Here is a 25,973-nt window from a genome sequence, read left to right on the forward strand (position 1 = left end):
TTCTCAACTGTGGGATCATCCCTGCTTCAACATTGTGCTGTGATGTTTATTGATGTTTGTTTTGTCAAAAGTACAGGAAAATAATGTTTTTTTCACTAACTTTTTTCTTCATTTATTCATTCATGTATGCCATTTAAAAAAAAAAATTATTTTACTTAACTCGCGCTTTTGTTGATTTATGTGAAACAGCTTCTGTAAAAACGTAATTTCCCTTTAGGTGTATGGACGTACTCTAGCTAGCAAGCTTGCTGCTCGGTTCTACCTAGGTATGTCAATAAATAGATAGACTCGGGGCAGCCGGTGGCTGAGTGGTTAGAGCAGTCGGCACGCGCGCGCTCTCTCTCTCTCTCTCTCTACTTACTTTCCTTTCTGAGAGAAAATGAATTGATGGTCAAAAACAATATTTCAGCCCATCCTGTTTTTCCGTCTGCTCACCAAGACAAACCTCCCATGCTGCAGCTGCCAATGTTAACATAAAAAAACACACAGATTGGGTTCTCTTTCAACAGTCGACAGGGAAGCTGGAGAGAGCTGCTCTGTTGCATGTCGTCAAAATAAGGCTGACCAAACAAAACAATGAAAGTATTAGCATTTCTTTTTTAAAATCCCAAATGATCTGACATTACCTCAAGATTAAAAAAGAAAAAAACAAACAAGCATTTGCAGATGGATTGACTCTCATTACACTGTAATTTTCCTGTGTTTTATAAAACAAAAGTCTGAAGGTTTACTTTATTTGCAAATTATGGGGTTGTCATATACAACCATCAGGTAAAAGAAATAAAATAATTAGGTCTTAAAATGAAATCTTAATTCAACATAAATGATGACCAGTTTTGAAATGAGAATACTACACATTGTGCTTAATGTTTTGCTTATCTGTCGTTTACACATATTGTGGGGGAAAAGGTTTTTTTTAATTAATGATTCAATGCAAAAAAAGCTTTTCCTTCTAGGTGTTTTGTTTATTATAAGTTTATTTAAACAAATACTAACAGTGATCACTGTTCAATCAACAAACAATATAAGAATAGCAACCATAACAGTGCCACTCGGGTAGCACATATATCATAAATAAAACAAAACACATAATAATAATAATAATAATAATAATACTAATAATAATAAGTATAATAATACTAATAATAATACATATAATTACAAGAAACGATTAATAACATAGACATTTTTGATAGGAAATTTTTTTAAACCAAAAAAATAAAAATCAATCTTGAGTTCAAGTTTGAAAACCTAACTTTCTGTTAAAAAAGAGGGTAATTTCATGCCACAGTGTTTGACTAAAAGAGCATTCCCAAAAAAGATGTTGTGTTGTTCCATCTGTGAGAGGAAGACAACAACAAGAGGAGCAGAGAGGATCAACATTTAACAGATATCTTACAATAACAGAATCTGTGCAATCATTTCAGATAATGCTCTCGCACCTTATTGGAGATTTTTTTTTAAACTTCCTGGGTAGTAACCATGTTTTTTTCCATTCTATATCAAAATACCGATTACTCCAGAAAAATGTAGAAGCAGGTTTACTAACTGAGCATCTTTGTAATAATTCCCTTACACATACTATTAGTTTTTATACCAAAAGAAGGACCTGGATTTCCAATATAAAGCTCTGCTAGAGAGGGTTTTTCCTTCTAGTTAAAGCTCTCTAACACGCTGCCGTATACGTCACTCTTCCAGGTGATTGACGGTGAGTGACAGCGAATCCGGTGTCTGTCCGTGTTTTGCAGGAGCCAATGAGCGTCTGGAATTCCTTGTTTGCGGAAGTGGGGGAGTTGTTGCCGCGCTGCGAGTTTAGACTACACGTTTGGCTGATATTGTGACTTTAAGCGTTACTAAAATGCATAGAACAGCATTCGAGAGATGCCATTCTTTGAAGGGGATACATTTGACATAAAAAACGGTGAAAACATGTACGTGTACTTGTATTTTTGTTCACGTGTAGCCCGCATGGGTCACTCCTAGTCACCGACTGTCTTTCTAAACGTCCATTTGGTTTACCTTCGTATTTTCCAGCCCTTTCTTATTACCCATAAACCGAGGTCAGACTTCGGCTCTCGGCTGTTTCGCTGCCCAGATAAGTAGTGGGCTCTCCCCGGGCAGAGGGGCATGAACCAACCGAAGCGGCTCCGCACCAGAGAAAATGAAGCAGGGACACCGACCGGAGGACAGGAGGAGGAGAGGGGAGCAGTGGATGTGGTGGGTGCCTCTTCCATACACACAGCTAACAGTTAACACTGATGTACTGAGCTGAAGGGTAAGATCGAGAAGGGTTAAGAGTATGGCAATTGGTTTTAACATTGAATAGCTCGACTGGATATGTATTGCAGATATCTGTAATTCAGTTCTTCGTGGTCAAAATAATATCTCAGATATCCACAATGGCATTCTTAGTAGTCCAAATGACGTCACTTTTGCCATTCATGTGTATTGGGCTTTCGATTCTAGATATCCACAACTCTATTTTCGATATTATTCTGGATATCTGTAATGTCATCCTTGCTTGGAAAAGCTCCCATTTCAGATATTTACAATCCAGTTGTTACTAGTCATAATTTTAATTTAAGATATACTAAATAACCCCCCCCCCACACACACACACACACACACACACACACACCCGTAACCCTGATAGGGACAAGCGGTTGAGGATGGATGGAAATGGTGTTATGGATATCTAAAATGTAATTATAGATATGAGTGTGTTTCGATTAAATGGTAAAACGGCTTGCCGTACAAGTCTATAACTAGGAATAGGTGTTCTTGTAAACACTGGCATACTGTTCATTTTAAGCGATCTATCAAAATAACTTGGTGATTTGCAACCTTATGTAAAGAATGTGTCCCACAAATCCATAAAAAAATAACCACTGCAGTGGTTTTACTAATTTTTACAAATGATTTACTCCCTGTACAGATTGTTTGTATTATCTTTTATGGAATAGCAATAGCTTCTTGTTCAGGCATTAATCGATTCATTGACTGTGTAACCTCTCTTTGTTTCTGTGCTCAGAGTATTGTCATACCAATGTACAATGCATCCTGTTGGCTGGATGAATGTCTGCAGGCCATATTACTCCAAGACTTCACTGGAACCATGGAGCTCTCTGTCTTTGACGACGCAAGCACTGTACTTTTGTCCGTTTTTGTGCATATTTACATGCAGATATGCAATTTGTCTCTTAATACAAGGCTTAGTTGAATTTAAATTCTGTGTGTGTCATTTAGGATGACTCCAGGGAAGTGGTGGAGGGTTGGAGGGACAGGCTGGAGGCGAGGGGCATCTCAGTTGTGATCTCCGGCCACAACTCTGTCCAGCCCAGAGGAGGTCAGCAGACTTTTAAGTTGTTGATCAGCAATCAATCCCAGTCCTGATTGGATGATTTTGTCAAATTCATTTATTTTATATGTGAAGCCAGATGACCAAATCAGACCTTTATTTCTTAGTGAAAAAATACCCATAAAATCTTATTTTAATGAAAAATTTCCTTCAGTACATATTTGTTGGTGTTTTGCCTTTTAAAAACAACGTTTTCATTGCGGTCAAAAAAAACGGTATGCTCTCACCTGGGGGCGGTCTAGCAGAACGATAAATTACATTCATATTAACAAATAGAGGATTTTGGTCTACGATTTTTTTTTAGGGTGATGATGTCATAAAATATGACAACACACATTCAAAGCTTCATTAAAAAACCTCAACAGACACGATACAACCCTAAAGGTTGTTAATATATTTTCTAGTGACATATTAATCTAGTCTCTAACAATTGTGTTTATAATCTGTGTTCAGAAAGTTATTAATATCAGTCACTGAATCAGCAAGCTTTTAAAAATGTTTTATCTAGTATTATATTCTTCTGATTAACCAGGGAACAGTGATGTTTGGCAAAAATGAAACAGCATGGTCATCACTGTCACAAACAATCTCATGCATGACATTCTGAAAATGTTGTTTACTGTTTGAATATGATAATAACTTACACATGGCAAAATGGAAATAGTTAGCACACAGAGAGGCATGCAAGAACACGTGCGTGCGCGCACACACACACACACACACACACACACACACCTAAACTGTTCTTTTGTCTTTCAGTGGGATATGCAAAGAATAAGGCAATATTTCAGAGTTGTGGGCAATATCTGTGCTTTCAGGATGCGGTAAGTGTGTGTGTGTGCGCGCGTGTGTGTGTGTGCGTGCGTGCGTGCGTGCGTGCGTGTGTGTGTGTGTGTAACATGTTTAATTTCATACAGTAGGGAGTCATCACTAATTAGATCACATTGGTTTGTCCAAATATATATGCTGTACATAGACACATTGACACACACAGACCTCTGTGACTGTTTGACAGAGCTGTCAGAAAACATGACTAATGAGCTGAGAGCAGCGTTTGATATATGTTTGTGTTTTATGTGTTTATGTTCATATGAGTGGTCGCTTTGTCTTTGAAAAAGTGTTTTGCAGTCTCTTCTGAAGGCTGAATTGTCAGAACTTCAAATCAAAAGCCACAACATCTGAATTTGAGATCTCTGTTCAGATTGAATTTTTAACTGCTTGAGTCAAACAGTTTATCAAAGACTTGCTGCTAATAGAATAAGATATGATAAGATAAGAAAAGAAAGCCCATTTAGAGTAATATATATGCTGATGTATATAACTATTGATGCATGAATGTGTACATCACTTTAATGTTGCAGCTGGTAAACATGGAGCTCATTTTAATGACTTTATATCCTGCTGGTTGGATTAACCTTTAATAATACATCATGTTTTCATAGTTGATTTTTATTCATTGTACAAGTAATCTAAATCTATAATGTATATAGAACTGTCAAATAAAGTGGAATGAAGTAAAAATACAATATTTACTCAGATATGTAGTCGAGTAGAAGTATAAGTTGGCAGAAAATGGAAATGCTACTAATAATAAATTACATCAGAATTGTACTTAAGTACAGCACTTGTGTAAAGTTACATTCCACCTCTGAACCGAATAGATAGATAGATAGATTTTAACTTTTATAGATAGATTTAAACTTTTATTAAAGGAAGCTAGTGTGTACTTATTGTCACATGATGTGTTTGAATTGATATCTTTTGTACTACAGGATGACGTTATGTTGTCCCAAAGAGTTGGTCTGCAGTATGAAGCATGTGTCCTCCACCCAGACTCTGTAAGTTCTCCCTCAAGTATTTGCTTACTCACTTCCTTTCCTCTGTCGCACTCTGCCTTCACCTCTCCCCTCCTTCTTTTCTTCTCACTCCCCCCCCCCTCTCTTTCTCTTTCTTCTCTTTCTCACTATCTGTCTATCTATCTGGCCAGTCCCTCCCCAAAAGTGTGTGTGTGTGTGTGTGTGTGTGTGTGTGTGTGTGTGTGTGTGTGTGTGTGTGTGTGTGTGTGTGTGTGTGTGTGTGTGTGTGTGTGTGTGTGTGTGTGTGTGTGTGTGTGTGTGTGTGTGTGTGTGTGTGTGTGTGTGTGTGTGTGTGTGTGTGTGTGTGTGTGTGTGTGTGTGTGTGTGTGTGTGTGTGTGTGTGTGTGTGTGTGTGCGCAGTTGGCATGCAGAACAGTGTGAGTATCCGGTGTTGATGCTTTCTGTGGCCTGCCAGGTCAGAGGTCAAAGGTCATGTGTGTGAGGGGAAGTGAGGGAGACAGCATGGAGACAGCGGGCTTGCTGCCCTGCACAAACAACCTGCCTCTTTCTGTTATGGCTGTAATATTTTATGCTTCTGGATAAATATGGTCCCCTGTTTTGTTTTTTTAGTTGTGTACAACCTGTCCCTTATTTACTTCTCATTAATCTCGGTCTTCTGAATTTTGGCCTGTACGTCTCAAAAAGGGGTACGTCTTAAAAAATGTTTTATTTGAAAAACTGTCCAAAGTCTAAAGATGTACAGATCATCAATTGAGTGTTTAAAGTGTTTCACCATCAGTACCTTTATTCTGAAGGCTTACAACCCAAACCAGAATGGATCTTTGCAGGTTTAAAGGATTGTTTGGATTTTTTTAAGTGAGGTTGTATGAGGTACTTATCCGTAGTCAGTGTATTAACTAGTAGACGGCAGAACCTAGGCGATGTACTGCTGTTGACAAGGGCAGCAGCTAAACGTATTGAACCCACCTTAAAAAGGCCCAGCAAATTTAAAAAAAACCTATACCTTTAAATGTATATTATGTATGCCATATGTAGAATGTTATCAAAGTTTTACTTTGCCGTCAGATATCCGTGTTTAAGCTTACCTTTATCAATGCTCTCATCAAAGCCAACAGACTTCATTGAAAAAAACAGTAGTTTTGCCTCGATCGGTTGGTTAAGTTGTTAGTTTTGTCACACAATTACACACTAATATCCGATCGAGGCAGTGGTAGACCAGCAGCTCCTGTTTTGTGCTGTTTTTGTTAATGGAATGGATTGGGGTTTTTTTTATAGCTTTTTTCAGATGTCTAAAACATGTTTAGCTGCCCCTATCCACAGCAGTACAGCTTTTGTGAATACCTGCTTCTCCAAAATGGGGGCGTGCAGACCGCCATCTACTGTAGGTAATACACTCACTGATAAGTACCTCATACAATCCCTATTTTCACAAGTTCCTGACCTGAAAATATTTTCTGGCTCATACTGTATGTGTGTTTTCATGATAGCTGATTGGCTGTAAAGTTCAGAGGGTTCCAGAGGGATCTACCGAGCGTTACACTCGCTGGATCAATACAATCACTCAGGATCAGCTCATCACACAGGTAAATACCCCCATCTTGGTACAGCATCTGTGTGTCCGGGCGCATATTAAATGCCTGTGAACGTGTGTGTTTCTGTGTGTAAGCGAGAGGTCATATGCCAGGCAGCAGCCAGGTCAGACAGAAACAGGATGCATACCTGCTGCCCGCAGTTTCCACGGAAATGTGGCAGCAGACTGGACGTAGGACGCAGCATCACTCCTGACCTCTCTGTCCACCACAGTCCCATCAGAGGAAATAGGTCGCACTGCCAGCTGTCTGCTGAGGGTAGTCCATGGTGGAAACTGTTGGCAGTGGAAAAAGTACTGTGAGCTTACTGCAGACAGTTTCTGTTTCAACTGTAGATATTTTGATAGGTCACTAATTTCACTGCACCACTGTGTGAAAGACCAACATTTAAAAGCTCGCCATCAGCTTCTGCACTCCACCGCATTTCATAAGAAGTTGTTTTATAGCTCAAAACGGAAGAATGCTGTTCCTCCAGAGCGGGCGGAGCAAAGTTTCCTGCTGTAGATGGTTAAGTGAATAAAGGTGGAAAGTTGTGAATGGTAAGGATTCAAGTGATGGCAAACATTTATGACTTTATTGTCGCCTAATCTTTAGGGCTGTCCTGAACACCATTTTCTTGAATTTTGGTACTAATCAACAGGAATTTTTCGGATATTTTTTGCCAGCAGGTGGGGTTCGGCGAGCGGTGTGACTGCGTTTATCTTTGTTAAATTGCATACATTTGCAACCGGGCTGTTGCAGTTTAACCAAACAGACCTCCACACACATCAGACTGCACTGTTATAGCGTAACTTAGCGAGACATTTTCCTGTTCTCAGCTAAGATGGACACAGCACTGCATGTTTCAGTGTATTAATTAGCGGCTATTGGAGTTCCTCTGCTAAGAACTTTCTGCCTGCATGTCCGCTGTTCAAGCCTAACCTTGTTGAGACAGAGCAGCTAATATTGGCAACAGAGCAACAAGTTAGCAGACTGCTGAGTCGCAGCTCCCTGCTGCGCACCCATCCCCAGTGTAAGTGGGAGGAGTGAAACGGGATTGTGAATGACACACTTTCACACTGAGTTTATATGGAAACACTGTGCTGCAACTCGTGTCTTTTGGTTAAATTAAAGGCATTATTCTTTAAGGATTCTGTTATTCTACATTTTTGAAAATAGACAAAAAATATAATGTCCAAATCCAATATTAAACACCAAATACCTACCCAGCGAATGAGTTTTCAAAAAGTCAAATTTTCAGGCAAAGCCCTTATAACCTCTACAGATATTTGCATTTTGAATGCTGAATTTGTAGTTAACAGGACAAGATTTCGGTATGGGGAGCATTCTTTGTGGAGCAATCTGTGTAATGTTTTTCACTTAGTGGTGGCAATACTCATTCATCAAGGCAGAGTTGTAGCACATTTAAAATAAGTACATAAGTATATACTGTATTTGTAAAAATGTGTGCAAAACACAATGCTCTATGCATATACAGTTGAGATCATAATTAGAGAACAAAGTATTAATTCTTGATTTATTCTGATTATTATTTATTTATTTATTATTCTCATTCTTTTATCGTTCAGAATTTGATAGAATATCTGCTGTGGCTATACCACTGCTGTACTAGCATGTTTTTTTAAATAAGGAACTTCAACAAAAACCCTATATATTTACATACATACATACATACATATGTACAAACATACATACATACATACATACATACATACACATTTATTAAAATAGAATATATAATCAAACCCAAAAAACAGGAACAAACAAACCAAAAAAGTTTATCAAATGAAGATAAAAAAAGATAAAGCTACGAATGTGTTTCTCTTTTGGTGCAGTATCTCATTCATGGTTCCATTCTTAACAACCTTACATCATATAACTTACGTTCCACCTACCCATCCTAAGATGAGTAATGATTTCTGAGATTGATTGTCGCCTCAGACTATCTTGAATTACAAAAATAATGGCAGCACAAGTCAACCAAACTGATAACAGTGACCCTTCATTGACATAGTGTTTGCTTGCTAACTTGATACTATAATATGTCAGGCAGGGGAGGAAGGAAGGAAGGAACGAGGGTAATTATGCAGCGTACTGCAGTATCACAATGCATCTGGCAATACTGGCGTTAATGTTGAGGCGTTTGGCATGCCAGAAAAACCCAGCTATAAACTGGCAGGGCGGTAGCTACTTAAAGGTGTTATTGTGTGAAAGTCTTTACATACCTTATTACAGCTAATACTTTCATCATATTAAATAGTCACATTAATCACTATAGTAAATGATTAGTGATATAAATGTGACACCACTGGCAGTAGTTCTATTTATGTAAAGTTGGAAGTCGGCTGTTGCTGTCTGAAACACACTGTCACCAAGGCTACAGGATAACCTGGACCCACTCTCTTTCTAACAGAGACACACACACAGACACACACACAGACACACACACACACACACACACACACACACACACACACACACACACACACACACACAGTCTGCATAACTCCTTAGCAGGCATTCCTGGATATTTATGTGATATTAAGTTTCATGGAGCATGAAAATGAGATCATGCATTGATTCTGCAGGCTTAACACAGGCTACTTTCCCTCCCCTTTTTCTTTCTTCACGTTATCTGTCTTTACTTTCAGTTTCTGGGTCAAGAAACAGAGTCTAACTGAGTTAAACCAGAGATTTACAAGGGTTGGGGCTCGTTTAACTTGATCCAGAAGTGGACTCTGAGTGTTCATCTGTAGGACATTAGATATGGTTATCCCGAACCTTCCCAACCCCCTGACTTCTCACATTCATACCGACTCTCTCTCTCTCTCTCTCTCTCTCTCTCTCTCTCTCTCTCTCTCTCTCTCTCTCTCTCTCTCTCTCTCTCTCTCTCTCTGTCCCCTTGTTTCCCAGAACTCATTCTTTTACCTCTTATTCATGCTTTTGGCCACAGCTTACATCTGCAAAATGTTGCAATATTACAACAGAAGGGAGAGGACACACATACACACATACACACACACTAGATTCTGTCCAGCTGTTCAACTGCCTGAATCCAGATGTGTTTCCCAATTTTCTTCATCTGCCACACGTTTCACATATGCAGTAGTATTCATCTTCAACCCTCACATGCACATGTACGCACACATGTACAAACAGCAACAAACAGCATGTGGAACACAGTGACATAGTTGGAGAAACAGAAACAGCTCAACCTGGAATGACCCTCTGATTCAAAACACCACTGAACAAAACACATTCAGAGGAAAGGGAGGGACACGAAGGAATCTGGAGAGAGGGGTGGGCGGCAGTGGAGCAAATGAGTTGGGGGTAAAAAGAGAAAGAAGTATTTAAAATGAAAATAGAAACTGTTCTTATGGCCTACATCTTGAAATCCTTCTTTAATAGAGCATGCTTGACAAATATAAGACAAAGAAATATAGGGGGCGTAATGTGGTCCTGGTGTATTAAACAGGTTGTGGTTAGAAAGAAAAGTAAAGGCCCAAACCGAGTCATTAGTCAAAGATCGTGCGAGAGGATAGAAGTGTGTATCTTTCCCCTGTACACTTGAGGAAGCACGCACTTCTGTCAGAGAGCCCATGCGGCTACAACCTGACCAATTTTGTTTTTCAGGATTAGAAGTCTTGCAGAATCCCCCTACGCCAAATGTGAAATTTCCCCGAGCAATCCGTCAAACCCTGGTCAGGTTTCAGCTGATGGATGTTATGTTTTCTAACCACAACAAAAAGTTCCATTATTTATAAAGTGGAGCTGAAACGAAAAGCTGTTGTGTGTGTTTGTGTGTGTGTGTGCGTGCGTGCGTGCGTGCATGTGTGTGTGTGTGTGTGTGTGTGCGCGTGCCCCAGGTGTACACGTCTCATGGGCCCACAGTCATCATGCCGACATGGTTCTGCTCAAGGAACTGGTACCTGAAGGTCGGACCGTTTGATGAGGGAGGCAAGGTGAGAGTTCAAACCCAAACATCCTCGACTGATTTAGTATAACACCTATAACCAGTAGGCAATCTGTGCCGACGCGGTTTGTTTCATTCACACTTGACTAGCGAACAACACATAGACAACTCTTTTGGTTCTGAAATTTGTGTCATTCTGATTTTTACGGAAGGAAATTTGTGTGACGCTGCGACACAAAAGCCTAACAGCGTTGAGATTCTTCTTGAAAGCATGGCCCTGATCAATCCAAACTCCATTCAGAGAGCAAGCGTTTAAAACTCGTTCTCTTGCAAATTGTCATCATGATGTAGAACAAGATTTTTTTCATTTTCAAACGTGTCGTCTTCAGCCCCAACCCTTTATCAGATTTCACACAGCTCCCTCTGGGGACACAAAGGCTTTACACACATTTTTGCAAATATGCAGCAGTACTCCACAAGACCTTTAAACACACTTTAAATGTAAAATTAGTTGAGTTTCCCTTAAATGCAACAACATTTTGATTTCACTTAATTTAAATCGTGTCATAACCTAAATAAGCCCAGCCATCACTATATTGAACATCTCCAACCTTTATGTCACACATCTTTACAGGGAGTACCGGAGGACTTGCTCTTCTTCTACCAGAGTCTTCGTCATGGAGGGGGCGCAGCCAGGGTCGACCAGTGCCTGCTGGTGTACCGTTACCACGAGAAGGCTGCCACGCACTCTGTAACAGAGTCAGTCTCACCACACACTTCCTTTCCCGGCTACACACACACACACACGCACACATACTTGGACACAGTGTTGATCCTCCACATACTCACAGCTGCCCGCTGGCATCCCAGATTTTGTCAAGGCTCAGTACTCTCACACACAAATACACACATGCACAGAGTTGCATGTTTTCATAATCTTGAGAACTTCAGAATGTGTTTCTGGAATTCAAGAAACTTTCCCAGCATATAAGTCAGAAATTACAACCTGTTTTCTTCTCTCTGTGGAATGTGTCTCTCTGATGCTGACGGAAGGGAAGCAAATCGTGTGTGTGTGTGTGTGTGTGTGTGTGTGTGTGTGTGTGTGTGTGTGTGTGTGTGTGTGTGTGTGTGTGTGTGTGTGTGTGTGTGTGTGTGTGTGTGTGTGTGTGTGTGTGTGTGTGTGTGTGTGTGTGTGTGTGTGTGTGTGTGTGTGTGTGTGTGTGTGTGTGTGTGTGTGTGTGTGTGTGTGTGTGTGTGTGATCTGACACTCCTGCTGTTGCCTCTGCTTCAGCAAGGTCATGTAGTGGCTGCAGGTGCGTGTGAGTGCCTCAAATGGTAAAACACACCAAAGTAGAAGGTCTTTCCTGCCCTCCCTCCCTTTCATCCCCTCTTTCCTTTCCTCATTCCTTCCTTCCTCCCCTGCCTCTGTCCACCGCTCATATATCTGCCCGTGTTGACGCACTCCTTCACCGATCATCCTCCTCTCTGTCTTCATCTATCATCTGTCTATTTTTGGACGCCTATTTCAAGCTTGCCTTGCCTACTTTCCACTCTACCCCACTTCTTTTCACCCCTTCTTATCCACAGCCTACCTACTTCCTCTCTTCAGTCAAATTAAACCATCATCTTCCTTCTCTCTCTCTCTCCCTCTCTCTCTCACTCACAGATACGCACACACACACACACGCACATGCACACACGCACAAACACACATCATGTAATTGTCAATGTAATTGTAGAGGGTCTGTCAGTGAGGTGAGAAGTGTGTTTTAAAAAAGTTCCGATGGTGCCAAAGAGTAACTGAGATGAGAGGCTTCTTAACACAGAAAGGCTGTGTTTACAAATGTGAGCGTGTACTTTTGATCTGCAGGGTAGTAGGAGGATGAAAGCTTCAGTATGTGTATACAGATACAATGTATAGAAAACCTCTGCCATGTCTTAGAATCAAAGAATGCAAGGAAAAGTAATCTGGAGACCACCCGCACTTCACTCATGGTGGTGGGTTTGTTTGTCATATGAGGCCCGCTGTTAGACCCAGTAAGACGCTCGCATAAGGAGATGAGAGCGGAGTACCTCCTGTGACTATGCCTCTATAATTACTCAACATCAGTGCATGTCTTAGTGTGTGTGTGAGAGAGTGAGGAGGAAGAGGTTAAGAACATGAGTAGTGTGAAGACGCATATCTGAGTGGAAAGATGTGTGTGTGTGTGTGTGTGTGTGTGTGTGTGTGTGTGTGTGTGTGTGTGTGTGTGTGTGTGTGTGTGTGTGTGTGTGTGTGTGTGTGTGTGTGTGTGTGTGTGTGTGTGTGTGTGTGTGTGTGTGTGTGTGTGTGTGTGTGTGTGTGTGTGTGTGTGTGTGAAGCCCGTGCACAGCTGTGCATATCAGTCAAAGGAAAACACACTAATTTAAAATAGGCGCAATCATTACATCTAACTGAAAAATCAGACTGTTATTTATCAAAATGCATATCAACATGCAGTTAAGGCATTTAGAAAACAAAATTAAAGGGGATATTATATTATTATTCAGATGTATAACCATTTTTTGTAGTTTTATCTTTAATTTCTTTCTGTTGTGATAACACACTGTAAATAAACCAACAGCCCGCCAAATTATCTAAACCTCTTCATTTGGAGGACAGACTGAAAGTAAGTGCCCCTGAAATACACAGGAAAACTGTATACTGTAGCAAGTATTCTCGGTCAAAGTAAAACCACAACTGTTCTACACTTCAGGTGCTGCTGGGGTTATTTAGTTACCTTTGGTCAGAGACAGGTTAAGTGTTTCTCAATGCTTTGATGTCTTTATGCCAAGCTAAGTGGCTGCTGACTGTAACTTCACTGTAAGAGTGGTATCGATATTCTTATCTAAGTCTTGTCAAGAAAGCAAATAAACATATTTCCCAAAATGTCAAAAGGTTTAAACTATATAAGTGTGCAGCCCTTTTCTTAAATATATGTCAGTGTGATTAGTTTAAGACCTCTTTTACATCTGAGTTACCTCAAAAAGCAAAACATGATATGGGTGTCTGCCAGTGTATCTCTATTCAGACAAAATTAAACATTTTCACACTAAAACAATCTTTACTTTGGCCTTCATGCAGCATCTCTAATGTTAAGCTTGTACGCTACCTGTGTCCATCCCTCATGCTCCACTCATCTTCTCTGTTTCCAGGGAAACCATTTGGACGCTTCGAGTGGACTTCCTGCAGGAGAGAGTTCTCAGCCAATGGGAGAGCTTCACCATATGGAACGCCGGGAAACAGGGCAGGAAGCTGTACCGAAGTCTGAGCCCGACCAATCAGACGAAAGTATGTACCTCCAGCTATGCAGCGGGACGTGAGACACTTCAGTACTGTTTACACATTTTTTTTAAATGCCTTTCGGTGATGCAAACACAGGTGGACAGCCGAGAAACCATTGCCGTTTACACCTCTGTCTATCGTGCATCTTCAGCCGACCATTTGTTTTCAGATTTCAGTACTGCCTACTTCACTTTAGCGAGAACGTCAAGGCCCCTGTGCACAGTTATTAGGTCCACACTCTCGCAAGTCACATGTACCGGTTGTGCAAATTATTGAGAGTTGACGTGCTGTCAGCAAAACAACCACCGTGTCCTGCATTGATGACGTATTTTTTACTGTTGTGTAAAAAATAATGTCCTTGCCAGGGATGCATCAGGAGGACGTATTCGTGTTTACACTACAAAAGAAAAGTGGTCAAATGTGTCCCACCAAGTGCCTTAGTGGTCTCATACGGTTGCATTTAGCAATGTCCATTTGTGATCTGAACAGCCAAAACGTATTTTAAAACAAGGTGTAAACAGGGTCATAGAGCTGGTGGGAAAAAGTCGTGGTGTGGCATGTGAGTGCTTTCATCGCCATTCTGATTCATTCACCAGGTGAAGGCTTTCTGTGACGTAGATGAGAACAAGATCCAGAAAGGCTTCTACACATATGAGGAATCCAAGGTGAGACCAGACACAGTGGATACGAAGTACATAAAATTTATTGGGATTCAATGAAAGCAAGTCCAGGATATGAGCTATGATTTAAATGAATAGTCACCCTACCACTAAAGTGTTTCCTCTAGGATTTTTTTCAGCAGGGGCAGGTCAACAACAACAACAACAACAACAAAAATATTATATATTATTATAATATTTTACTTGCTTATATTTACACTTACATAAGATTTTTATCTATTGAATTGTCTTTTAAGTTACTATCTATCAAAGAGCGATTTAAAACCAGGGTGACTGATGACCCACTAATGAAAAGCACTTCTTCTTGCCTTTTTACCGAGTATTCCCATCAGAGTGTCTGTGGCGACATTCCCTTTCTAGATGTATATACGGCGCCATGTCAGTGATGCTGCGTTCACCTGTAATCAGAAATTCAAACATCAGAGTCAGGCTTGTAGTAAGGGCAGAATTGTAATAATAGAATGTGGGTGTGTACGGATTTAGAGGGTAATATATAGGGAACGGACTGGAATTTTAGTTGACAGGTAAATGCGTTTCAATAAAGTTTACAAAAGAGCAAAAATAAATTAATAATAATTAGTCAACACATATTAACCGTGAACATAACAAGATGGAGGGCTCTGAAAGTACACGCTCGCCTTCAATTACATCTTACTGCCAAATATCTATATACTTGTATAGACTGCTAGGCTATAATTAGTTGGCCATGGATATATAGATTCATGGCCAGTAGGGATTAATATTAATGGTTCTTTTAAACTGTAAAGACTATCTAACTTAAATTTTCTTGTTAGATCTACCTTTTTCCCTCTTCTGGGGACACTGAGAGAGAGGAGAGTGAAAAGAGATGTGTTCAGAGCAGGGGAGAGATAGTTTAACAAGATATTTGTGAAGATATCAAGTGAATAAACAGTAGCTACAGTTTTCAGTTTGAGAACAAATAAAGACCAGCGGAGAAGCCCCGGGGTTGTTTCTGCTGCTGAGTGGAGTGACGAAGGTTAGCTCTGGAGACTCAGGCCAGAGGACAATGAGTGATTTCTGACCACAGTCAGGCAGCTGAAGCAGGAAAAGCTAAAATTCAACTGTAAATATTTTATTGAGTTTCCTTTCAGTTCAGTGCTCTGAGAGAATGTAAGTTCCCTCTGGTAAAGAGTTAACCAGGTAGTGTGTGTCTACAGCTTTTATTGTGAAAGGTAGGAATGGAGGTCGTGGAGCTATCTGCGCTGCCTTTGTCAAGGTTAAAATAGAGAAATAGTTTATAGTGGTCCATGGATGAATGAGGTCTAATGGCAGACCTTTGTGTTGTCTTATAATCGTCATAAGTAAACAACACAACGCGATTGGTGTGAAAGCTCCGAAAAATCAGCCTTGATCCGAAAAAACGAGTGAAATTATTGCATTCTACGTGAATGTAGTCGTAAATAAAACAACAGTCGAAAAACTATATTGACTTGTGAATTAATCTCATGAAAAAAACCTCCCCCGGTGTTTTACTCATCTCCCTCTGCCTCTCTTAGGTGCGTGCCTCCAGATTCTACAGCAATGCGCAGATGTGTCGTCACTGTCTTGTCAAATTAGAAGCCCTCGCAGAGTCGTGTAATTGCAACTTCATGACATCACATAAAATTCTGAAGCGGCGCATAAAATCTTGCAGTGGCGGAGCACCTCCACAAGGTGTACTGTATATCGTGGAAAAGGTTACAGAAAAACCACTGACCCGCTTTTCATGAAACTTGGTGGAAGGGTGCAGTATGGGCCAAAGAAGTACCCATTACATTTTGAAACTGATACACATTATTATTCACTTTTCATTGCAAGATAGGGCGTTTGTGCTGCTTTCATGTGGTGTGGAAAAAGGGACCATCCAACAAGCACGGCACTGCACCATTGGCCCTGGCAGATGTCTGCGTTCTCTCAGTGCCATTCTAGTGTCATTCTCTATCTGATTTGGATTTCTATGAAGCTGTGACCACTAATGATATGCAGTTTGTGGCTCTCGTTTTCTTTTGATGTCCCTCCAGCAAAGGCCTAAGCCAAAAATCCCAGTTCTTCACTACAAAGATGCCTCCGCCCCCTTCATCATCTGTGTTAAACTGGTGAGGAGAAAACGTGTTTGTGTGTTGTATGTTTGCTGTTTCTGACCGCCTGTCCCTCAGGTCTGTAATCTAAGTTAACTACATAATGATCAAGGGCGTGTGCCCGGCACAGGACATAACATGAACACACACACACACACACACACACACACACACACACACACACACACACACACACACACACACACACACACACACACACACACACACACACACACACACACACACACACACACACACACACACAAATACACACATACACACACACACACACACACACACACACACAGAGAATGCTGTCAGGAAATGGGTAGAGACGGCGGCCTGATCTTTGATCACATGGTGCTTATACAAACATCTGTTGTTTTTGTCACTGTTCAGTTTTTTACATTTTGTACTGCCAATATTCATAACTATTGCTCAGCCTTTTACTATGATAACGTCACTCTCTTTTTATTCATTTTTTATTAATATACAATCACACACACACACACACACACACACACACACACACACACACACACACACACACTGCAGTTCTGGCAGCCAAATCACTAATTGCCTATTTGTCACCTAGCCAGATGCAGACGTCAAATCTAGAGTGACCCCACCTACGGGGCTACTAATTGCTCAATTATGGGAATTAGGAGAGGTAATCATAGTCAGAGGACAAGGAGACCTGGACTCAGTCATTCTCCCTCTCTCGTCACACACACACACACACACACACACACACACACACACACACACACACACACACACACACAAACACCTGGACTCAATCACTCTTGTTTTTTATACCCAGCTGTGTCATTTATCTATAATAAACAAATATTATATATAATATATTTTTTGAACTTTTTTCCCAGGTTTAAACTTAAGCTGCTGTGTGTTAGTCTCGGTCTCGTATGCTTGTTTATAAGCTTTGACAGTGCCGGCTTTCAGTGCCGTTAAAACATAACCAGGACCTTCATTAAATAATACAAAGTAAAATAATCATTGTTCTAATAATGCTTTTTTTGTGTGGATTTATTTTTTCTAAACTAATACCAAGTTTTCTATTCCTGTTGTTTCCCTTGTGGTTATGCTTCATCTGTAGGACATGACCGAAGGTGTTCTGGAGAAAAACCTCAACTCTTTGCAGCTAAAGGAAGGAACAGATTATTACCATTTCAACTGACTGAGTGATGGAGAAGACAAGAGGAGCCCTGCAGCTTTAACAGGCTCAGAGGAATGAACACAGACTGAGGGATAGGCAGGTGATAACAGAAGAGTGAACTGATCACTCGGACAGAGTCAATGATATTCCTATACAAGGGGAAGAGAAAATGATTAAGTGTTAAATGACTCGGTTTGTGTGCAGCAAAGAGTGTCATAACTGAAAGTTTTCAAAGGTGGCAAAATTGACAGAAGATGAAGGCACAACAGCAGATCCCAGCCCTGTTTCCTCTCTTTCCCACAGCACTGGGATAGTTATTGTTTTTAGATGAGAAAACCGATACCACTCTCATATCTGCTCATTAAATATGAAGCAACAGGCAGGTTTTGTTTTTTGTACAAATAAAACAAACTAGATAAAACATGTTATTTGTGAGCTTTTGAGGTGCTGGTAGGATGATTTTGTTAACTTTTGATTGAGCCAGGCAAGTTTTCCTCTGTTTCCAGTCTTTACGCTAAGCTAAGCTCACCATCTCCTGGCTTTGACTTCATATTTTTGAGTTCATACTTTGATTTTATGATAGTATCTGGGGTTTCTGCTTCTTTTTTTGTTAAAAAAAACACATTATTTTTCTCATCCTGTCTGCAGGGCTCTCAAGTTTTGAAGACAGGCAAGAGTAACATTCTCCCCCTTTGTTAAAAAGACATTTAACTAATCCAACCTCATTATGGAATTGTATTTAAGAGGATTTCATTTTTTTAATAAGATGTAACTAAATAAATAAATAAATAAATAAAAAAGCTCCCCATAAAAGTTTCTGATTCCCATAAAGTTACTTTTAAGCTGGTTCCTAATGTATAGACATAATTTTACCCTTACAGATGTTACATTTGGAATAACCAAGATGTATGTTTTAAATGCAAGTCATTGTTTTTAAAGAATTGTGTTGAAATGGAATAATCCTTGTCTGTCAACCGCTTAACAAGGAGGGTAATTTGTTTATGCATTTTTATCAGAGAATAACATTCCTGTGCTTCCTTCCTTGTCTTTGATGCAGTTCATTTAGGTATTAAAATTCTACTTAAAATTCTCTTCTTTCATCTGCAATCGGAGATACTTTCCAGCAAACCTCTCTACCAGAGCTTTATATAGGAAACTAAAACTAATAATAGATGTATAAGGCAATTAATACAAAGATGCACAATTAGTAAACCTGCTTCTTCTTTTTTGGGTAATCAGTATTTTGATATAGAATGTAAAAAAACCATGGTTATTACCCAGGAAGTTTTTTCTCAAATAAGGTGTGAGAGGTGTCTCTGAAATGATTGCACAGATGTCATCCTGTTCATTCGGTTATTGGAAGATATCTGTTCAATGTTGATCCTCTCTGCTCCTTTTGTCACACCACAGTTGTAAAAACATAACATCTTTTTTTGGGAATGCTCTTTTAGTCAAACACTGTGGCATGAAATTCCCCTCTTTTTATTTTTTGGGGTCTTTTTGAAAATACGTTTCCTGTTAAAAAAATGTGTATGTTTTTAATCTTTTCTTATTATTAGTGAAATTCTTTATACACACCACCAAATTTGCAAACCAGAAACCTAATTTTATTGTTTTCATTTCTTACTTTAACTCCTACGTGGACACACTAAAGCACTGCACCAACAGCAAAGCTGTGAGAACGAAAACCATTTGTAATTAATTTGATCTGTAATGATTTATGTACTTCAGTGTTTTGTTTTATTTATGATATATGTACTACCTCCAGCCAAATTGTTATCATTATTGAATCACATGATTCATTTGTTGTTGCGTTAAACTTACCCAGATACAACAATGCTATTTTCTGATTGGCCATTGTGCCTTTTTTTTTTGATTGGCTGGTAAGTGGCCACTCAACTGAACCCCAGAGAAGACGCGCTTGATTCCTGCCAATTTCATAGTGAGAGCAGTACTAATGCGCTGCAGCTTATTATAAAAAAATGTGTGTCAGGAGTGCGTGATAAAAGACCAAAATCTGTGACTGTCACACTCAATGCGTGACATTCAGAGCCCTGTGTCTGTCTGAATTTACCCGTATTCACCCTCTATCTGAAACCATAGACTGTGTCTGAAACGCTCCGTTTCAGTGCCTGCCTCTTGAAGACCCCTAATGAAAAAGGGTAGATGTTAGATCTCATCCGCTGGACGTCTACATTGATATGGTCTATCAGCCATACTGTGCAGGCGTCAACCCTTTGGCTCCAACACCATTCAACACACGTTACACTGATTATAACGAAGTATAGCTGCACCTTCTTCAGTGATAAATTGGCAATTAAAGCTTCTAAAACAAAAACTACAGTACCTGACGTTACTGCAGTGTTTACATTTTACATACAATACTATATGTAGCTCGCCATGCTATAATACATGCTATAATAGAGTAGTAATCTTGGTTGCAGATGTTGTTAATTGTCCCCCAAATTTAGATCAAACTACTCATGGAACATGTTTGATTAGTTTTTGGTTTAGAAGCCTTTTCTTATGATTCAAAGGTTTGCCAAATTAGAGACAATACAGCTAATATGCATATTCCCCAAAATATCAATGTATTCCAAGTTTAAACATGGGTGTTTAGGCTCAAACAGTAGAATTAACCATAACCTGACCTAGAGTTAAAAGAGATGACAAGAAAGAAAACCTGGAGGGATGAGTTAGTAACTGAATAAGAAAGAAAATGCTATTAAGCCCTTATGTTTTCATTTTGGAAGACAGCTATCTATCACGCAAGAGGACATGACAGTGTTGACCATTGGAGGACTAAAATGGTATTGTGTTTTCTAATCCCATGTGGACCAAGATTGGTATTTGCCAATCTGTACACTTGAGCTTGTGTTGACGCTAAAGGAAGTGATTGGAGTCCGTTCGTCATCACAGGAGGTTCAATTTATTAAGGGTGTGATGTTTTATGAGAGGAATCACACAGATTTCTCAACAGCCTTCTCTGATGCAACCATGCAAAATCAAATACACGCACACAGCTTCTACAAATGTACAACATGTTTTTTTCTTTCCCTCGGTCTCTTATGAAATCTAAAGAACAATAACCTCTTTAAGAGAGCAAAATCCTGATACATAAACACGCACAAAAAGTTTATTTTACCTCACAGAGTGTGGAGTTTTTCTGCCCAAACGTAAACAGACCTTTCCCCAAATAATCTCCCCGGGTGTTTCCTGGGTCGGCGACGTGGTCTGCCTTACTGTAAATCTGGCCACAGCAGTGGCAGTAAAAACAACTGAAGGGGGTCTTCGGCTCTGCCAAAGTTTTATTTTCACAACCTTTGTTTGTTGTCATAAACTGAACATACAGTTGCACAGCGGTGTGAATGCACAGAATCACGGGGCCATATTAGAGGTTAGGCTTGAATGCATTGCGTTTGAGAAATTGCAGGAGTGTTTGGCCCTGATTCAGTCTGGGGTTTGAGGTGCAAGCCCACGCTGTTGCCACAGTACAGTGCTGTGCAGTAGCTGAGAAAAATATCACATCCACTTAGCACTCAGTCTCCACCTAGACCCCTCTTCCCTCTGTTTCAGCACACAAACATTTAAACAAGAAGGTGTCTTCCTTTAGAGATGGGACTCTTTAAAAAGAAAGACAAAAGTACAAAATGCATTTTATTTTCCCAAAACCCAAGGTGAAACATTCTAATAGCTTTTTTTGTCTTACCAACAACCTCAAAAGATAAATGTGTGTATATATGTATATTTGAAGATATTAAGTTTACTGTCACATGGAAGCAGCAAATTTAGCTTGAAACTAGGGAGTAATCTGCATTTCTTGCTTGAAAAACGACTTGAATAATAAAGATCAGGTCAATTAATCTTCAGTTAAATGGTCAATCAATTCAACGATTAAACGTTTGTCTCCACTTTGCAGGATTGAAATTAATTAATTTCGTTTTTTTCCCTTTTTATTATGCCAGCAGACTAGAGATGGCGGCGTCCATCACTTTGTCCAGACTGATACATATCAACAACCATTGGGTGGATTTTCATGTTCCTCAGACAGTGAATCCTAATGACTTTGGTGACCCTCGGATTTTCCCTTTAGCGCCATCACCAGGTCATCCATCATCCTGGGAAATATCTCAATATCTACTAGAATAACTGACACACGATTTAGTGCAGACATTCAAGGTTCTCAGTGGATAAGTTGCAATACCTGACCTTTCCTCTAGTGCCATTATCAGGTAAATATTGTATAGCGCACAATACATTTTCTTTTATGACCCAATAGGCTACCTGCTGAACTACTGACTACTGATATTCCCATTAGCCTCAGCTGTACTGCGCTTGGTACTAATTAGCAAATGTTAGCATGCTAACACATTAAAAAAGACAATGAATGTGATAAACATATGAAACATTCTACCTTCCAAACATTAACAGGTTGGCATTGTCATTTTTACTTTTAGCTCAAAGCCCGGCCGTCCTCCACAGAGCTGGGCCTGTCCGTTGTTCCTGCCTGGAAGGCTTTTGTTGCTATTGTACTCTACGGGGGAATTGTTGGGTCTATGTAAATCATAAATAGGTCATAGAGTGTGGTCTTTACCTGCTCTGTAAAGTGTCCTGAGATAATTTTTGTTATGATTTGGCACTATAAATAAAATTTAATTTAAATTGAATTGAATTGAATTTTTATCGACCCACTGAACACATGTATTACGGTACCTCTGCTCACCAGGCCTGTTACTAAATATCAGAGCGAAACAGAAGACTTGACAGTTATTTCGTGGCTACTCGTATTCACAGCGTAAGCAGTCATGGAGCTACAAGGTGCTCTGGATAAATTTCCACTTAATGGACGCCATATATTTTATAATGTAATGAACCAAAGTGATTTGTTTAAGTAAGACCACGCTTTGTCTAAATACATCCTGTCTCCTCTACCCACTCTGCCCTAATGATAAAGCACTTGGTAGATGACCAGAGTGCGCTCTAATGGAGAATCTATGAAAGAGACTCAGAAAGAGAGTAAACAGAGCTTTACTCAGTGTTTACACTTCATCTCTCTGCAGACATAAGACCTGATAACACACACACACACAATAAATGACCCTGACCCTGGAGCCTGCTTGCCCTGCTGGTCAAATAAACCTGCACGTGTGTAGACAAAACGAGAACACACACACACACATATGCACTCATGCAGCTGTTTGTTCTCTGGCAGTGCAGCTGATAAGAGAAAGATAAAGAGTGGGTGTGTTTGGGTGAAGAGAGCTCACAGAGGTCAGACACTGAAGGCTTTTTTATTCACCTGGAGCTTTACCACATTCCTTTGTTTCAACATCTCTCTCTCTTTAAAGTAAGATGTGTCTGTCACTGACAAGGAGACTTCAAACACAGGGCCCTGCTACGTTGCCCTACAAAGCGAAAGTTCATTGACTACATATTTTGCATATTTTGTCAAAATTATGGTAAGACCAGAATCTTACCACTTGGTATCTGCTTTACCACATAGAAAATATTATGCCATATAAATTAAGAATAGTGAATAGATAAACAGAGAGACGACAGCATAAAGGAATAGTTTGGCTTTTTTGAAGTGTGGTTGTACCCCCCCCCCCCCCCCGCCCGACCCACCAGTTTGGAGAAGCAGACAGTAGTACCACCGGGAGTCATTTGCGTCATTTTCACTATTGCCTACAGATTTAAAGAAGCCAGTAAGATGGAGACTATCAACCAATTAAGACTAGTTTGAATGGACAACAAGGCTCACAGAACAAGTTGTTTGTAGATACAGTACTGTGTCTATCCCTGAAGGCTGTCTAAATTTACTTTACGTCTTATGTCTGTTTAATTACAGGTTTAAAATGAAGGTGCATGGTTCAATCTCTACACAATTAACCCTTCAGCCTGGAAACTGTTTTTCATCTTCATTTATCTCAGTTGCTCTGCTTCCTAGTGCTCCCTTCATGGTAGGACAGTGTGAAGGTGTCAGCGCTGCAAGTGATTTTCTTCCCTCCTTTTTTAACAACTGCTGTCAAGCTGCTCTTGAGCAAGGCACCCAACCTCCCAACAGATCCAGTGGAGCTGCTCTGTTGGCCCCTCTGTATGTAAATAAAGTGTTTTTTTAAAAGACAGAGAGAGAGAGGAGCGTGCTGTGCACAAGTAATGGGGAAATAAAGGTCATGAAGATTGTAATCAGAGATCAGAGGAATGTGTGTGTGGCTCTGCGAGGAAGCGGTGTGTGGACAGACGGAGCGTTCCTCCTGTCAGGCCTCTTGAGAGGAGCCAGGTGACAGCGGGGGGGTCAGAGGCTCTGTAAATACTTCACATGGTGAAGGAGCACATGAGGTCAAACAGCACATCAGCAGCTCAGACTTCCTCTGCTGTGGTGACAGGATTAGACTCGCTCCCTCTGCAGCCTGTGTGAGCGTCAGGCATCTATATGGTGAAATTGTGTTTTTTGGAGCTTCACTCATAGGAACTTGATGTCATCATTTTTATAGCAACAGAATTTGCCCTGATACACAAGTGTAAGCTAAACATTATCATGGGTAACCACTTCATAAGAAGTCATGTTTTACAAAGCTTTATAAGTAGGAAAAGCAATGGTTACTAAATCCAGTGCCAATGCTTTATACAGTAGAGTATATGCTACAAGCCATTAATAAGAACATATTTTGGGCTGTAAGGTTGTAATAAATCTCTTGCTTTGGTTTGTTCTTTATTTAGACTTAGACTTAGACTTCTCTTTACTGATCCTTTGGGATGACTCCCGCAAGGAAATTGAATTTCGAGCAGCTTACAAAAACACAAGAGAGGTATAAAAAATACAGAATAAGATATCCAATAAACTATTCGCTAAATAAATACAGAAAGTGTAAAAAAAACAATAAACAGTAAACAATAAACTCTTAGTTAAATATATATGAAGTAGATGTTAGAATACAGGTAAAATGAAATTTGTGGAAAATGAAATCAGATAAGTTAGACGTAGAGGAAATGTATAAGATAAAACATGTATGACTGTATATGACAGAAATGAGCAGTAAGATTGAATAATTGCACTTAAGTTGTGGATAAAGTTATGCAGAAAAAAAACAGGCAGTGGTGCAGTCATAAATCAATGCAAAATTAGGTGTTTTGTCCAAATTGGTCCAATAAGTGAAAGGGACTTAATGATGTATACAAGGTATCTATAAAGCATTATCAATCATAAATAAAGTCATTGTATAAAGCCTTTGTAAATCATGCCTTATTAGAAAGTGGTACCTCAGTTTACTCTGTAATTCTGTTATACGATTTCAGTTAAGTCAGTTGGGATTTAACTGAGCATCATCTATAGCAATAAAAAGTGAAGTGGAAAATATAGTTTGATTAATATTATAAACTGTGGTTTATATAAAAATCAATGGTTCCTTGAATGAGCCCTGGTACTTCAATTAGCAGTGTGTGTGTGTGTGTGTGGTGTGTGTGTGTGTGTGTGTGTGTGTGTGTGTGTGTGTGTGTGTGTGTGTGTGTGTGTGTGTGTGTGTGTGTGCGTGTGCGTGTCGGTATTTCTCGAAATGCGTTACATAGCTCTGGCTGTGTGGGGGAATGTGACGAGTCAGTAACATGCTTGCTGTTCCGTCTGTTTTCTCACGGGAAAACCGCCCGGGAAATAAACAGGCGTTTAGAGTACATGTGTGAGTTGTTGTTAGGTCAGGGCTTCTTTCCCCAGGGAGGTATATAGACTAGTGAAAAAAACAACACCTTACTCATAATAATCAAGCCACGGGGATTATTATGAGTAAGGCTATCAATAAGACTAATGATGTGACAAATAAAACAAGTATATACCCTTAAATATACTTAGTGTTAACGAGTTGGCACTGACAGCAGAGGTCTTGGCGAATGTTTGGGGGAGTCGTACAAGTCACATGCTCCTGTTCCAGACCTGCATGCTGCTCTCATTTTCACTGCGATAATATGATCCATCTGTTTCCAAAAAGCCAACGCGAACTCACAACACACATTTGCACATTTTTGTTCTGTTTCTTTCTGGCATCTTAAGAACCTGGAGGAATAGA

The 25,973-nt window shown here is 39.8% G+C and overlaps 1 protein-coding gene across 2 annotated transcripts; it reads left to right on the plus strand.

Annotated features, from left to right (window-relative positions):
- Positions 1-1,793: 1,793 nt before the first annotated feature.
- Positions 1,794-18,632, plus strand: b3gntl1 (UDP-GlcNAc:betaGal beta-1,3-N-acetylglucosaminyltransferase-like 1). 2 transcript variants are annotated; one of them, XM_083931877.1, is made up of 13 exons: positions 1,794-1,931; positions 2,035-2,217; positions 3,032-3,148; positions 3,247-3,346; positions 4,118-4,182; positions 5,131-5,196; positions 6,663-6,758; positions 10,631-10,726; positions 11,312-11,436; positions 13,852-13,987; positions 14,578-14,646; positions 16,683-16,757; positions 17,857-18,632. In XM_083931877.1, the coding sequence occupies exons 2-13, from the start codon at positions 2,128-2,130 to the stop codon at positions 17,935-17,937; spliced, it is 1,116 nt and encodes a 371-aa protein (XP_083788003.1). In that variant the 5' UTR covers positions 1,794-1,931; positions 2,035-2,127; the 3' UTR covers positions 17,938-18,632. The 2 variants fall into 2 exon arrangements, with proteins under 2 accessions (XP_083788003.1, XP_083788002.1); XM_083931876.1 differs by having other exon boundaries at positions 1,794-2,217.
- The last annotated feature ends 7,341 nt before the right edge of the window (positions 18,633-25,973 follow it).

The sequence above is a fragment of the Echiichthys vipera genome, assembly GCF_963691815.1.
Source record: "Echiichthys vipera genome assembly, chromosome: 2".
Classification (NCBI taxonomy): Eukaryota; Metazoa; Chordata; class Actinopteri; order Perciformes; family Trachinidae; genus Echiichthys; species Echiichthys vipera.